The sequence below is a fragment of the Oncorhynchus masou genome, chromosome 30, assembly GCF_036934945.1.
Source record: "Oncorhynchus masou masou isolate Uvic2021 chromosome 30, UVic_Omas_1.1, whole genome shotgun sequence".
Classification (NCBI taxonomy): Eukaryota; Metazoa; Chordata; class Actinopteri; order Salmoniformes; family Salmonidae; genus Oncorhynchus; species Oncorhynchus masou.
This window is the reverse complement of record NC_088241.1, coordinates 45,410,711-45,427,110: the sequence shown is the minus strand read 5'-3', so window position 1 is coordinate 45,427,110 and position 16,400 is coordinate 45,410,711. Positions and strand designations below refer to the sequence as shown.

The 16,400-nt window shown below is 42.9% G+C and overlaps 1 protein-coding gene across 5 annotated transcripts in view; it reads left to right on the top strand.

The window, feature by feature from the left end:
- pfkpa (phosphofructokinase, platelet a) overlaps positions 1–16,400 on the top strand; it is a 35,587-nt gene that overhangs the window by 15,688 nt on the left and 3,499 nt on the right. Inside the window, exons 7-17 of one of the 5 annotated variants that reach the window (XM_064949116.1) lie at positions 52–160; positions 854–949; positions 1,849–1,941; positions 2,644–2,769; positions 3,170–3,234; positions 3,892–3,961; positions 4,398–4,544; positions 10,570–10,640; positions 11,602–11,689; positions 14,115–14,267; positions 15,812–15,964. In XM_064949116.1, coding sequence (XP_064805188.1) covers positions 52–160; positions 854–949; positions 1,849–1,941; positions 2,644–2,769; positions 3,170–3,234; positions 3,892–3,961; positions 4,398–4,544; positions 10,570–10,640; positions 11,602–11,689; positions 14,115–14,267; positions 15,812–15,964 — 1,171 coding nt within the window. Of the gene's footprint in view, positions 1–51; positions 161–449; positions 546–853; positions 950–1,848; positions 1,942–2,643; positions 2,770–3,169; positions 3,235–3,891; positions 3,962–4,397; positions 4,545–10,569; positions 10,641–11,601; positions 11,690–14,114; positions 14,268–15,811; positions 15,965–16,400 lie in introns of all 5 variants that reach the window. The other 4 variants (XM_064949113.1, XM_064949115.1, XM_064949112.1 and 1 more) reach the window with 4 other exon arrangements.

Sequence of the window (16,400 nt, the reverse complement as noted above, 5' to 3'; positions counted from 1 at the left end):
TGTTGTCTGACTTGTGTGTGCGTCTTTGTGTGTCTGTGTGTGCGTCTCCAGATACCTGGCTTTAGTGAGTGCCCTGGCGTGTGGTGCTGACTGGGTGCTGATTCCTGAGATGCCCCCTGAGGACGGCTGGGAGGAGAAGATGTGTCAGAAGCTATCTGCGGTAACGTATTAACCTCACAACACTTACTCACTGTAATAAGTAATGCTCGTTCACTATCCAGTTCACTCTGTTTCGTTTGTTGTTGTTTATATTGAACAATTTAGAAATAAATGATTACTTTTAGAATAAAAAAGTTAGCTTAACCAAGAATGGGAACAAGTTCAGTTCAATGTCACATGAAGCTAACATTGCGTTACGATCTGATCTGCAGTTATTTGGTCATGTTACGGTCATTTACCTGTGTGTTATTGTGCTGTTTTCTGTTTGGAAATAAAATGTTATGGTCCAGACTCGCTCCAGGGGTTCAAGGTTGAACATAATCATAGTGGCTGAGGGAGCCATTGACAGACATGGGAAAGCTATAACCGGTAGTGTTGTCAAGGACGTGAGTACCTTAGCGTGTTACAGGGCCAAAACCAAAAGTACGTAGGCCCAACAGTGTCAAAATAGTCCACTGGCAAACGAGCAGAGTATTATGTGTCAACACCAAGTTAGTAAATGATGTGATATTAAGGACATGTTCAAACAAAGAGATTGTGAGCATTTTTTGGTTAATAAGCCGCCAAGAATCAACACTTGCTCTCTGGTCCATGGACAATGTTTTCACTGTCTGGCCCTCCGTCTTTTGCGAGCCCATGGCAAAACCTCTGTTTTAGTTTCTGTCATGTGTCTTCCACCCCCTCCCTCATATAGAACCGGGCAGGAATGAAAAGGCTGAATATCATAATAGTAGCCGAGGGGGCAATTGATTGTAACAACAAGCCCATAACGACAGACCATGTCAAGGATGTAAGTACAGCAACTCAGACCTATAGCAGACAGCTCCTGCTAGGCCTCTATCGCTACCGTGCTGCCCTTGGTGTGGCTTCACTCGCTGACTGTGCACTCTGGTTTGAATGCTCTGACGCACACACACACCCTGCGGTAAGACTGCTTCCTGAGTGGCCTCAAACTGACTTTACAGCTGATAACCTGCTTTTTCCCTCTACCATCTTCATTTGCTGTGTGACAGCTTTAGCAGATACATTTTATTAACCTACTGTACATGTCTAGCCAGGCCTATGGAACACATTGTAAAGAGGTACATTTTGTACAAAACGCATCAGTACTTCCGCTGTCAAATACACTATAAATGGAAAATAATTGAGTTGCATGGTTAATCATTTTTGAAAATGAAGTCCTTTTATAATCTAGCACAATATGACACAGCATATTACCATTTCATTCTAGGCCCTCAGGAATTGAGGCAAAGCATTTAATCCAGCGTGTGCTTGAATGTCTTATTTATTTATTTGTGTCACATTTTGAAAGTCAACCCTTTTTTAAGCTTGGGATCTGTGCATCTTGTAAAGACCCCAAAGACATGAGTGGAATAGGGAGGATGGGTTGCATGTGCATTGTGTTTTCCCTTCGCTCGACTCTTCAGCTTGTGGGAGTATTTTCTCCTTGTTGTTTAGTACAAATGTGTATGTCGAGAATATATTAGGTCAAATAATATCTGATAGTTTACTTGCAGTACGTAAAGATACAACAATACTTGCTTCAGTATTTAGCCTAGTATTAGAGCTAACATTTGCATGAGTGTATCGCATGACCATTACTCCTATACCATTACTATAAGACAGACTTTAAAAGAGTGCCGCCAAAACCACCTCAATCTACCTAAAACATGGTTCCTTTTGTCCCAGCTTGTTGTCAGATGCCTGGGGTTTGACACCCGTGTGACAATCCTGGGCCACGTCCAGAGGGGAGGAACCCCCTCTGCCTTCGACCGTATCCTGGTAGGTATTCTGACCGTATTCTGACCACATTCCTGGCCGTTACCCCACATCTGCAATCATGTACTAGCCTGGTCCCAGATATGTTTGTGCTGTTTTGCCAACTCCCATGCTTGGCGTGACAAAATGACCATAAAAGCTGACAGGGCAGTACAAACAGACCCGGGACCAGGCTAGTAGTGTACAGCAGTCCCACGAGATTAATCGCGTGGAAGACATGCACTCACTAGGCCTGGGGAGGAAACAACTGCTGCTTTTAGGCTAAGCACATTAACAGATTTGAGGACATGGCACATGTGTTGATCTCGGCGTACTGGTCTATCATAGAGAGTGGGAGAAATCCAGGGCTGGCAAGCTCTTCCAGTTTGCCTACATCCTCTGAAATACAACAAATGAAAAGAGGAAGCAAGAGAGCATGAAAACAGAGGGAGAGTGAGGGAAACAGAGAGAGGGAAGGCGATAATCCCTGTGTGAGCTCAGGCAAAGAGGAAGAGATGTCAGTATATGTTTAATGTGGTCCCGTTTGGCTCAGTTGCTAAGAGCATTACCCAAGCAGTGCCAATGTCTTGGGTTGAATTCCAACAGGGATCACATTCTGTACATGTACTAACATGCACTCAGTGTATTGTACATTGCTCTGGAGAAAGGTTTCTGGCTGTGGCATCTTTCCTATCTTTATTATGTGTGGCTGTGTGTTCTCTCCAGGCCAGTCGTATGGGTGTGGAGGCTGTCATTGCCCTGTTGGAAACTACAGCTAATACACCGGCCTGTGTGGTCTCTCTGTGTGGAAACCAGGCGGTGAGACTGCCTCTCATGGAGTGTGTACAGATGGTAGGTAGACAAGAGTACTGTAGCCAGGACAAGGCAGCATGCTACTCGCGTGCACACGCACCCTCACACTCACAAACACACATGGAGGAATGAGAGAATTGCCTGATGGGAAATATAAGTGCATCAAGTGGGATCTGGGATGAATGTTGTTTTGTTCTCTGAGCGAGGTGTTTTTTTGGTTAATCGCTATCCAAGGCATGTGGCTGCCGGTTGCTTTCACAGAGCAGCTCTCAATGACTGCACTGCAAACCCTTCGGATCTTACCTAGATACCTACCATTAGATTGCATCGACTTGATGTCCTACTAAGGCAGGAATCACATACACGTTAGAGAAATGTATAAGTCACTCGGAATAAAAGCGTCTGCTAATTTGCATGCAAATCTGCTTTGGTTCACCAGACTCAAGAGGTGCAGAAAGCCATGGATGAGAAGAAGTTTGAAGAGGCTGTGAAGCTGCGCGGCAGGTACAGCCACATCACCAACCACTGTAGTGGCTTTGTACAGCTACAGCTACAGCCACAACCACCAGCCCAGTGTGAAATATTAGGGACAGTGACCCGTTTCTCGTGCTGATGTTAGTAGGCCTCTTGACACGTGACCTACTGGGCCACTGACACACACACACACACACACACATACATACACAGAGAGAGCAGCAGCCAGCATGAAAGGACCTGGTCAGGCAGTAAATTAGATCACTATATTACGTCAGGGTCACCCAGTTTGGAATGATTGGAGTTCACTGAGGGACATCCTCTTCACCAGTTAGGACATTGTTTCCCCATTTACAGAATAAAAGTAGTGGGTTAATGTTGAGGAACTTGTTATTATTAGGGACAGGATATTTTCCTGACCACCTGATCTGGCTAGGAAACACTCTGGACCCTAGTTATAACCTGAAACTACTGCAGAACCTAGAGGTGTTCCTGGTCACGTGGTCATGAATCACTCCTGAATCCACTTATTAACAGAATGGTAGGATCAATTGAACCGGGCTGTAGGGCCAAATTCTATCATTCATTTAGGTCTCACTTTGTGCTAACGTAAGTGGATTTCTGTTCCTCTGTATTTGTGTAATATCTATATTGTAAGACATCTTTCCCTTTTTTGTCTGATTGCAGGAGTTTTGAAAACAATCTGAAAACATACAAGCTCCTGGCTCACCGTAAACTAGAATCAGAACTCCCACATGTAAGTCAATCACAGGTCATGAGTCCTGCATGGTGACAGAAAGTCAGCATTGTTTTATGTTTGCTCAAGTTTCCCCTCCCCATAATTCCTGTGAAATCTATAACAGGAGGGATGTTTATTTTGCACATGACTTACACTCCAAGTCCATTTTCCAGTGTTGAGAATGTTTTTCATCAGTGTTGCCTCTTCTAACATGTTTCTAATGTGTCAGCGTGGTCTATCTCTGTCTGAGCTAGCAGGGGGTATGCCTATGACCTAGCCTTAATTGTTTTCTGGCCCTATGCACACATGTTATCTCCCTGCCCAGCTCTGTTGCCCCTTTCCCCCTTCCCAACCTAGCTCTGTTACCCCCTGCTTAAAAGTTAAATATATATATATATATATATTCAGTTGACAGTTTTGGTAATGGTGTATCCTGTTCCCCTTTTCCCTGCAGAGTAACTTCAACATTGCTGTGCTGAATGTGGGAGCCCCCGCAGCGGGCATGAACGCTGCTGTCCGCTCTGCCGTCAGGGTGGGCATCTCTGAGGGACACAAGATGTTCGCTGTCAACGATGGCTTCGAGGGATTCTACAAGGGACAGGTAATCATAAACAGACAAAACGAGTTGTATTCTTATGTTCTTCTAACAATTTATAACACATATCATTTGGATTAGAAGATGCCACACAGACTCAGAGATTCACTTACAATAATGTACTCTAGATTAGATTGACTGCAAACAAACAAGGTTTGCCGCCACAGGATCGCTCATATCTCTGTTATGTACCATTTTGATATGAAATGGGCAGATAAAATATGGACATGAATGAAGAAAAAAACAAAAAGAGAAAAGATGGCTGTCTTGCTGACAGTGTAGATGACAGTCTAGCTGACAGTTGAACATGTCACCTTTAGCCGTCCACTGACTCCATGGCTGTTAATGTTGAGGTGATTGATAGAGAGTACAAGCAGTAGGATAATCTGACCAGATTACTGTAAATCAATTACTTGGTCAATGATGTCACTTCCCCTCCCAGGTAAGAGCAGTACCACTCTGCACCAACAGGGGGCCACATGACATGGCTGACGCGTAATACAAATACTTCACTGGAGTAGGCTTGTTTTGTTATTGTCCCCCTGTGCCATTCGTTTATAAAAGAGGATTCATTCCAATGAAAGACCATGATGTATCTTGTAAATCTAGTTCTACTGGTCTTTCCCTACTGGTACTGAACTAGAAATTCTCAGTCTCAGCTTTAGTTGGATCTAAACTCACTACGGTAACAAGAACAGTTCAGTACATGGATTTGAAGCACCTGCCCAGTAGTCCCTAGATAGCTGTATTTGACAATAATCACTGGTGAGTTTAGAATCCCCTCCTAGGTCTCTTAGACAGCTATGCACAGGTTTCTTAGAGAGGGTTATGTGCAGCTACAGTTGAAGTCGGAACTTTGCATACACTAATGTTGGAGTCATTAAAATTGTTTTTCAACCACTCCACAAATTTCTTGTCAACAAACTATAGTGTTGGCAAGTCGGTTAGGACGTCTACTTTGTACATGACACAAGTCATTTTCCCAACAATTGTTTACAGATTATTTCACTTATAATTCACTGTATCACAATTCCAGTGGGTCAGAAGTTTACATACACTACGTTGACTGTGCCTTTGAACAGTTTGCAAAATTCCAGACAATGACATCATAGCTTTAGAAACTTCTGATAGGCTGATTGACCACATTTGAGTCAATTGGAGGCGTACCTGTGAATGCATTTCAAGGCCTACCTTCAAACTCACTGCTTTTCTTAACATCATGGAAAAATTTAAATAAATCAGCCAAGACCTCAGAAAAAAAATGTAGACCTCCACAAGTCTGGTTCATCCTTGGGAGCAATTTCCAAACGCATGAAGGAACCACGTTCATCTGTACAAACAATAGTACGCAAGTATAAACACCATGGACCCACACAGCCATCATACCGCTCAGGAAGGAGACAACAGCAAAGGACCTTGTGAAGATGCTGGAGGAAACAGGTACAAAAGTATATCTATCCACAGTAAAATGAGTCCTATATCGACATAACCTGAAAGGCCACTCAGCAAGGAGGAAGCCACTGCTTAAAAACCGCCATAAAAAAGCCAGACTATGGTTTGCAACTGCACATGGGGACAAAGATCGTACTTTTTGGAGAAATGTCCTCTGGTCTGATGAAGCAAAAATAGAACTGTTTGGCCATAATGACCGTTGTTCTGTTTGGAGGAATGGGCCAAAATTCACCCAACTTTTTGTGGGAAGCTTGTGGAAGGCTACCCAAAACGTTTGACCCAAGTTAAACAATTTAACGGCAAGTACTAATTGAGTGTATGTAAACTTCTGACTAACTGGGAATGTGATAAAATAAAAAAAGCTGAAATAAATAATTCTCTACTATTATTCTGACATTTCACATGATTAAAATAAAGTGTTGATCCTAACTGACCAAAGACAGGGAATTTTAACTAGGATTAAATGTCAGGAATTGTGAAAAACTGAGTTTAAATGTATTTGGCTAAGGCGTATGTAAACTTCCGACTTCAACTGTATGTTCTCACGACACTCTGTGCACGTAACAACACCATACGACTGTAAAGAGATTACCAGGGGGATGACATTAACTGCTGCGCTCCACTGCATTGAAATTTTAAAAATAACGTTTTGAAAATGGAAAAAAATGGAAAAGTGGTGCGTATTCACCCCCTTTGCTATGAAGCCCCTAAATAAGATCTGGTGCAAACAAGTTCCTTCAGAAGTCACATAATTAGTTAAATAAAGTCCACCTGTGTTCAATCCAAGTGTCACAAGATCTGTCACATTATCTCAGTATATATACACCTGTTCTGAAAGGCCCCAGAGTCTGCAACACCACTAAGCAAGGGGCACCAAAATCAAATCAAATGTATTTATATAGCCCTTCGTACATCAGCTGATAGCTCAAAGTGCAGTACAGAAACCCAGCCTAAAACTCCAAACAGCAAGCAATGCAGGTGTAGAAGCACGGTGGCTAGGAAAAACTCCCTAGAAAGGCCGAAACCTAGAGAGGAACCAGGCTATGTGGGGTGGCCAGTCCTCTTCTGGCTGTGCCGGGTGGAGATTATAACAACATGGCCAAGATGTTCAAATGTTCATAAATGACCAGCATGGTCCAATAATAAAAAGGCAGAACAGTTGAAACTGGAGCAGCAGCACGGCCAGGTGGACTGGGGACAGCAAGGAGTCATCATGTCAGGTAGTCCTGAGGCATGGTCCTAGGGCTCAGGTCCTCAGAGAGAGAGAAAGAAAGAGATAATTAGAGAGAGCACACTTAAATTCACACAGGACACCGAATAGGACAGGAGAAGTACTCCAGATATAACAAACTGACCCTAGCCCCCCGACACATAAACTACTGCAGCATAAATACTGGAGGCTGAGACAGGAGGGATCAGGAGACACTGTGGCCCCATCCGATGACACCCCCGGACAGGGCCAAACAGGAAGGATATAACCCCACCCACTTTGCCAAAGCACAGCCCCCACACCACTAGAGGGATATCTTCAACCACCAATTTACCATCCTGAGACAAGGGTGAGTATAGCCCACAAAGATCTCCGCCACGGCACAACCCAAGGGGGGGGGCGCCAACCCAGACAGGACGACCACATCAGTGACTCAACCCACTCACGTGACGCACCCCTCCCAGGGACGGTATGAGAGAGCCCAGTAAGTAAGCCAGTGACTCAGCCCCTGTAATAGGGTTAGAGGCAGAGAATCCCAGTGGAAAGAGGGGAACCGGCCAGGCAGAGACAGCAAGGGCGGTTCGTTGCTCCAGAGCCTTTCCGTTCACCTTCTCACTCCTGGGCCAGACTACACTCAATCATATGACCCACTGAAGAGATGAGTCTTCAGTAAAGACTCAAATGTTGAGACCGAGTTTGCGTCTCTGACATGGGTAGGCAGACCGTTCCATAAAAATTGAGCTCTACAGGAGAAAGCCCTGCCTCCAGCTGTTTGCTTAGAAATTCTAGGGACAATTAGGAGGCCTGCGTCTTGTGACCGTAGCGTACGTGTAGGTATGTACGGCAGGACCAAATTAGAGAGATAGGTAGGAGCAAGCCCATGTAATGCTTTGTAGGTTAGCAGTAAAACCTTGAAATCAGCCCTTGCTTTGACAGGAAGCCAGTGTAGGGAGGCTAGCACTGGAGTAATATGATACATTTTTTTGGTTCTAGTCAGGATTCTAGCAGCCGTATTTAGCACTAACTGAAGTTTATTTAGTGCTTTATCCGGGTAGCCGGAAAGTAGAGCATTGCAGTAGTCTAACCTAGAAGTGACAAAAGCATGGATTCATTTTTCTGCATCATTTTTTTGGAAAAGTTTCTGATTTTTGCAATGTTATGTAGATGGAAAAAAGCTGTCCTTGAAATTGTCTTGATATGTTCTTCAAAAGAGAGATCAGGGTCCAGAGTAACGCAGAGGTCCTTCACAGTTTTATTTGAGACGACTGTAGATTCAACAGAAGATCTCTTTGTTTCTTGGGACCTAGAACAAGCATCTCTGTTTTGTCCGAGTTTAAAAGTAGAAAGTTTGCAGCCATCCACTCCCTTATGTCTGAAACACATGCTTCTAGCGAGGGCAATTTTGGGGCTTCACCATGTTTCATTGAAATGTACAGCTGTGTGTCATCCGCATAGCAGTGAAAGTTAACATTATGTTTTCGAATGACATCCCCAAGAGGTAAAATATATAGTGAAAACAATAGTGGTCCTAAAACAGAACCTTGAGGAACACCGAAATGTATAGTTGATTTGTCAGAGGACAAACCATTCACAGACAAACTGATATCTTTCCGACAGATAAAATCTAAACCAGGCCAGAACTTGTCCGTGTAGACCAATTTGGGTTTCCAATCTCTCCAAAAGAATGTGGTGATCGATGGTATCAAAAGCAGCACTAAGGTCTAGGAGCACGAGTACAGATGCACAGCCTCGGTCTGATGCCATTAAAAGGTCATTTACCACCTTCACAAGTGCAGTCTCAGTGCTATGATGGGGTCTAAAACCAGACTGAAGCATTTCATATACATTGTTTGTCTTCAGGAAGGCAGTGAGTTGCTGCGCAACAGCCTTTTCAAAACTTTTTGAGAGGAATGGAAGATTCGATATAGGCCGATAGTTTTTTATATTTTCTGGGTCAAGGTTTGGCTTTTTCAAGAGAGGCTTTATTACTGCCACTTTTAGTGAGTTTGGTACACATCCAGGGGATAGAGAGCCGTTTATTATGTTAGGAGGGCCAAGCACAGGAAGCAGCTCTTTCAGTAGTTTACCACCAAGCAAGCGGCACCATGAAGACCAATGAGCTCTTCAAACAAGTCAGGGACAAAGTTGTGGAGAAGTACAGATCAGGGTTGGGTTGTAAAATAATATCAGAAACTTTGAACATGCCACGGACCACCATTAAATCCATTATTAAAAAAAAGAAAGAATATGGCACCACAACAAACTAATAGTCCAGGCAAGGAGAGCATTAATCAGAGAGGCAACAAAGAGACCAAAGATAACCCTGAAGGAGCTGGAAAGCTCCACGTCGGAGATTGGAGTATCTGTCCATAGGACCACTTTAAGCTGTACACTTCACAGAGCTGGGCTTTACAGAAGAGTTGCCAGGAAAAAAAGCCATCGCTTTAAGAAAAAAATAAACAAAGATGTTTGGTGTTCGCCAAAAGGCATGTGGGAGACTCCCCAAACATATGGAAGAAGGTACTTTGTTCAGATGTTACTAAAATGTAGCTTCCCCACAGTGAAGCATGGTGGTGGCAGCATCATACTGTGGGGATGTTTTTACTCTGCAGGGACTGGGAAACTGGTCAGACTTGAAGGAATGGTGGATGTCGCTAAATACAGGGAAATACTTGAGGGAAACCTGTTTGTCTTCGAGAGATTTGAGACTGGGATGGAGGTTCACCTTCCTTCAGGACAATGGCCCTAAGCATACTGATAAAGCAAAACTCAAGTGGTTTAAGGGGAAACATTTAAATGTCTTGGAATGGCCGAGTCAAAGCCCAGACCTCAATCCAATTAAGAATCTGTGGGATGACTTAAAGATTGCTGTACTCTAGCAGAACCCATCCAACTTGAAAGAGCTGGAGCAGTTTTGCCTTGAAGAATGGGCAAAAATCCCAGTGGCTAGATGTGCCAAGCTTATAGAGACATACCCCAAGAGACTTGCAGCTGTAATTGCTGCAAAAGGTGGCTCTACAAAGTATTGACTTTGGAGGGGTGAATAGTTATGCACGCTCAAGTTCTTTTTTTTTTGGTCTTATTTCTTGTTTGTTTCACAAACAATAAATAGTGGTAGGCATGTTGTGTAAATCAATACAACACCTCCAAAAATCCATGTTAATTCCAGGTTGTAAGGCAACAAAATAGGAAGAATGCCAAGGGGGTGGATACTTTCGCAAGCAACTGTAAGGGCAATCAACACAAGTTACAGTAGGCTCCAATATTTTCTCAAGCATTTCGCTACATCCAGCAACACCATCTGCTAAACGTGGATGTGACCAATAAAATGTGATTTGGTTTGTTTTGATTGTGTTTTTGTCCCTTCAGATAAAAGAGATCAAATGGGCAGATGTCGGAGGATGGACAGGGCAAGGTGGATCTCTGTTGGGAACAAAACGGTAACGTCTCCATCCCAAATGCAAACTTATTTGATATAATATCACTCACTTGAATTATAATATTATAGAAAAAATACAATTTGTTTGCGTTATGGAAAATCTATTTCACAGCAGTTTAGATGGTGCAATGATTATCTACACTATACTTGCTTGTTTTGTCACAAACTGAAATTAGACAAACTATTACAATTTTAGCAACCAGGAAACGGCTGAGCGATTTCTGCATAGTACATCTTTAACTTTTAAAATGTATGACCTTTTTTTTGTGTGGCATAAACGCAACCAGTCATAATGTTTCAAGCTGATGAGGCTACTTCAAAAGTCTCCTGTAGACTACCGGCGCACATTCGACTCCATTCTAATATCATTTCAACATCCAAACTGCACACCGGCCATTCGGTGAATGGAAAGAAACATCTGTTACAAAACACCAGAAAGTTTAATAACATTCAGAGTTTGCCAAGCCTTTGATACTGAGTAGAGAGGGATGTATCTTCTGTAAGTCGAGACTGTCGTATTGCATTTGATTGTGGTGTTGAAAATACAAACCGTGATGAAGCGCTCGGAGTCGGTAATCGGTATGCAGTTATGCGTTGCTTATTGGTTGTGTGTGGTGCATTGACACAGAAACCCGCTGGTGGAAAATCATTGCATTTATTTTATATAATTATAAAAATAGCATCAAAATGTAGAAAAACGGATTCCCCCTAGCTGATTATTGTCTGCAGCTGGCTCTGATCGTTGTGTAATGAGCCGGGCAGGAAAAGTAAACTCGACTGTGGTGGTCAGCGAACCCTCGACCTTCTGGCCCATAGCCCAGGGTGGCATCGACTGTGCCTCAAAACCATGCTGAAGTGCAATTATTTTTTACAGTACACAGGTAGGGTCTCCTCCCCACCCCACACACTAAATGTAAAACTGTGTAACTCTTCTGTTGCTTTATCCTATTTTCTTTTTTCAGAACTCTCCCTGCAAAGCATGTTGAAAAAATTGCTGAGCAGATGCGAGCACATAACATAAATGCATTGTTAGTTATCGGAGGATTCGAGGTATGTTGACGCCTGTTGTTTTTGCTATATAGTAGATATTATTATTTCATGAATTTCGAGCTTTGTGTTAGATTTAGTTTTTTTACACATTTTTCATGTATTTTACAATATATACAGTACCAGTCAAAAGTTTGGACACACCTACTCATTCAAGAGTTTCTTTATTTGCATTATTTTCTACGTTATAGAATAATTGTGAAGACATCAAAACTATGAAATAACACATATTGAATCATGTAGTAACCAAAAAAGTGTTAAACAAATCAAAATATATTTTAAATTTGAGATTCTTCAAAGTAGCCACCCTTTGCCTTGATAACAGCTTTGCATACTCTTGGCATTCTCTCAAGCAGCTTCATGAGGTAGTCACCAGGAATGCGTTTAAAAGTATGTTAAAAGTACATTTGTGGAATTTCTTTCCTTAATATGTTTGAGCCAATCAGTTGTATTGTGACAAAGTAGGGGAGGTATACAGAAGATAGCCCTATTTGGTAAAAGACCAAGTCCATATTATGGCAAGAACAGCTCAAATAAGCAAAGAGAAACGACAGTCCATCATTACTTTAAGACATCAAGGTCAGTCAATGTGTAACATTTCAAGAATTATTCTTGAAGTGCAGTCGCAAAAACCACCAAGCGCTATGAGGAAACTGGCTCTCATGAGGAAACTCATGAGGACCGCCATAGAAAAGGATAGGAAAGGAGTTACTTGACATGCACCTCAGATTGCAGCCCAAATAAATGCTTCACAGAGTTCAAGTAACAGACACATCTCAGCATCAACTGTTTAGAGGAGACTGCGTGAATCAGGCTTTCATGGTCGAATTGATGCAAAGAAACCACTACTAAAGAACACCAGTAAGAAGAAGAGAAATGCTTGGGCCAAGAAACACAAGCCATTGACATTAGACCAGTGGAATTCTGTCCTTTTGGTCTGATGAGTCCAAATTGGAGATTTTTGGTTCCAGCCGCAGTGTCTTTGTGAGACACAGAGTAGGTGAATTGATGATCACCGCATGTGTGGTTCCCACGGGGAAGCATGGAGGAGAAGGTGTGATGGTGTGGGGGTGCATTGCTGGTGACACTGTCAGTGATTTATTTAGAATTCAAGACACACTTAACCAGCATTGCTACCACAGCATTCTGCAGTGATACGCCATCCCATCTGGTTATCCCATCTGGTTGCGCTATCATTTGTATTTCAACAGGACAATGGCCCAACACACCTCCAGGCTGTGTAAGGGCTATTTGACCAAGAATGAGAGAAATGGAGTGCTGCATCAGATTACTTGGCCTCCACAATCACCTGACCTAAACCCAATTGAGATGGTTTGGGATAAATTGGACCATAGAGTGAAGGAAAAGCAGCCAACAAGTGCTCAGCATATGTGGGAACTACTTCAAGACTGCTGGAAAAGCATTCCTCGTGAAGCTGATTGAGAGAATGCCAAGGGTGTGCAAAGCTGTCATCAATACAAAGGGTGACTACTTTGAAAAATATTAAATATATTTCGATTTTTTGGGGTTACTACATGATTCCATATGTGTTATTTCATAGTTTTGATGTCTTCACTATTCTACAACGATGTAGAAAATAATAAAACATTAAGAAAAACCCTTAAATGAGTAGGTGTGTCCAAACCTTTGACTGGTACTCTGTATTTGTAATTAAATTCATGATTCAAATGAATCATTCATGTGTATTATACTGTAGATGTAAAGTATTAATATGTATATATAACTAATATATAACTTTGTAATGCTTATTGTGTGAGTTCATCATAGAAAACATTGTTATGTTGATTTTGCCAACCCTTTCCATCAATCTGCTTCTTTGTAGCGTTGGCTCGTACCCACCTGCTTTAATGCATAGCCATGCCCATTATTTGGTACTTGTTGTTGCATCAAGTGCATAAGTAAATGAATAATCAGTTCAATTTAAGAATTCGAAAAGAACAGTTGGTTCATTGTTCAGTTTTTGATTTCAGTTCAAAACCTAGAATAGATCCTTTAGTTGAGGCATTCAAAACATTCAAATGAATAGTGAACCAACGGTCTGAAACTTAAAAGATAAGTGATAATTTGGTCCCACTGGAAAACACAGAATGCACATTAAGTCACACGTCATTTCACGCACACCTGTGCACTAGGCTCACCAGCTTTCTATATATGTGTATGTAAGAGTGTGTTCAATTGAGTGTGTGTGTGTGTGTGTGTGTGTGCCTGTGCGCGTGTATGCACACATGTGTAGGAACACTGTGTGTGTATGTCTGGAGTGGTACCTGTCTGTTTCACGCTGCTGTCCGTTGTGATAGACTTGGCTCTCCCCTTGGCATCCTTTCATGTCTCCTCCTCCCTGACTGTCAGTCTGCTTTATCAGCACCATCTCGTAACTAAAACCCCTGGCTCTGGCTCTGCCCTGCAGGCCTACCTGGGACTCATGGAATTGTTAGAAGCCCGTGGGAAATATGACGAGTTCTGTGTGCCCATGGTCATGGTGCCAGCCACTGTCTCCAACAATGTGCCGGGTTCAGACCTCAGCATTGGCGCTGACACAGCTCTGAACGCCATCACTGATGTAAGCGAGGCTGGGAAAAAAAGAGCTAGCCACACCTACTTCCTGGTAGGCTCAGCCAATCACATAAAGGGGCAACGCTGACCTGGACCAACCCCCTCGGCCTTCCATTTACCAGCATCAGCCAATCAGCTATCACGATCAGCTATCCTGGCCAACATTTGCATTGATACAGTTGACAGGGCAAAAGGTTTTGGACCTGAATAGGAAAATGTTTTATTTTATCTACTGTACTAAATTTGACTAAATGTAACAATTGATTCAATAACACCGTTTCTGAAATTAACAACCACGCAGTGAATGTTGGCTAAATATTTCCCTCAGTTTATAACTAACAGATAAACATTCATTACACATAGTTTGAATTTGAATAAACATTATTGATCCCCAGAGGGGGAATTGGATGTCTGGTAAACCAAAGCCGAGTTGTCCCTAGCACTCCCAGGTAAGTGCGTAATGACATGGAGGCATGCTTTGACCGTACCTATGTGTCGTGGTGGCCACCATGTTTGCTCCAGCCTGCCCCTTGACTGTGTGTGTACCTACCTCATTAACAAAGACCAACGGTCAACAACGTTCAGGCTTTACACTGCTTAGTGTTTAATAGAATGCTCTTTTACCCTCTAAAATGCACAAACTAACATGCTGTAGTTGTTAGGTTGTGGTAGCTAAGTCGTTAGTAGCTGTTGAAGCTCTCACATTGATACTACGTGTGTGCTATTGCTAAGTTTGCATAAAACATTTTTTTAGAACGATCCCTTAGTAAGTGTTTTGTGTAAAGATTACAGCAAAATGGTGAACAGTTCTTTTTATTTAGCACTTTTTTTTAGCACACGGTTAAATAATTTAGTGATTATTCATCCACCAGAATCTAGTCCAGTTCGTTTTTTTTTTAACAAAGGTCCTTGTGAAAGAGTTACTGTACAAGAGTCCTCTTTTTTAAGGATTGTATACAGCAGATAGGCACAACATCACAACGTTGTTGTATGCAGTCCAAACAGCATGTTGTGAAACGACAAGGCAGAGGTCCAGTCTGGGCTACCAGTTGACCGACATCTCTTCCTCCTTCATCTCCGTCCCCCCTCTGTCATCATCCTCATCCTCTGTTTGTGGACTTGACCCGTGCTTGTCCTGCCACCTGTGTGCCCCGCCTCCAGCCACCGCTTCGATTGGCTGAGGTACTGTACGCAGTGTCACCAGCTGCATTGAGCTGCGAAACCCAAACAGGCCTCTCTGCCTCTCCATCAGATGAATCGCTTCTTTTTTCAACCCTCCAACCTCTCTACCCCCTCCTCTCACCTCCCTACCTCCTCTACCAGTTCCTTACCTTAGCCTTTTCCTCCATCCTTCCCTCTCTCTTCCCTCCCTCCGTTCCCTGCCATCCCCCTCTCTGCCAATGGGAAGCCATAGCTGCTATCACACGGAAAGAGCCCGGAATAGCAGGGTACACTCGATCAGTGTCTCCGAGAGGTGTGTTCGACCGTCTCTCAGTCAGAAGTCTCCCCCTGGTTGTCTAATGCGTGTTGTACTACTGCCTACTGCTTCAGGCGCTTGAGTGTCTTCTGCAGCTGTATGAGGCTCGGTCCAGCTATGAGGAGTTTTGCATCCCCATGTGTATGCTGCCTGCCACCATTAGTAACAATGTGCCTGGCACTGACCTTAGTATTGGGGCAGACACAGCCCTCAATTCCATCGTGGAGGTAAGGGACAAACCCCCGCTAAGATCACACTACTTTGATGACTTATCGATTGAAATCTCTCTTCTAGATGTTTTACCTCTGTTACAAAATAACACAACATTTAGATGTGCAATGTTTAGACAGTATCACACACTGCATGTAATGTAACATATTTACCACAAAACGATATATACTTTTTTAGCCTTCTGCAGGTCTCCAGTCTTTTGGTGAATAGAACATTTTAGAACGAACGGGCCCATGTGTGCTTAGTATAGCAAGCGAGCCGTGTCGTGGTATCATAACCACTCAATGACCTGCGGCAGTATCAGAATGCTTTATGGTTGTCTGCCACGAGTAGGGCGGAGTAACGCTATGATGAGGGATGTACTATCACGAAGCCTGGGTTGACTTGTTCACTTCAGATGTGTAAACATAGCGTGTCGTGAACAATCCAGGA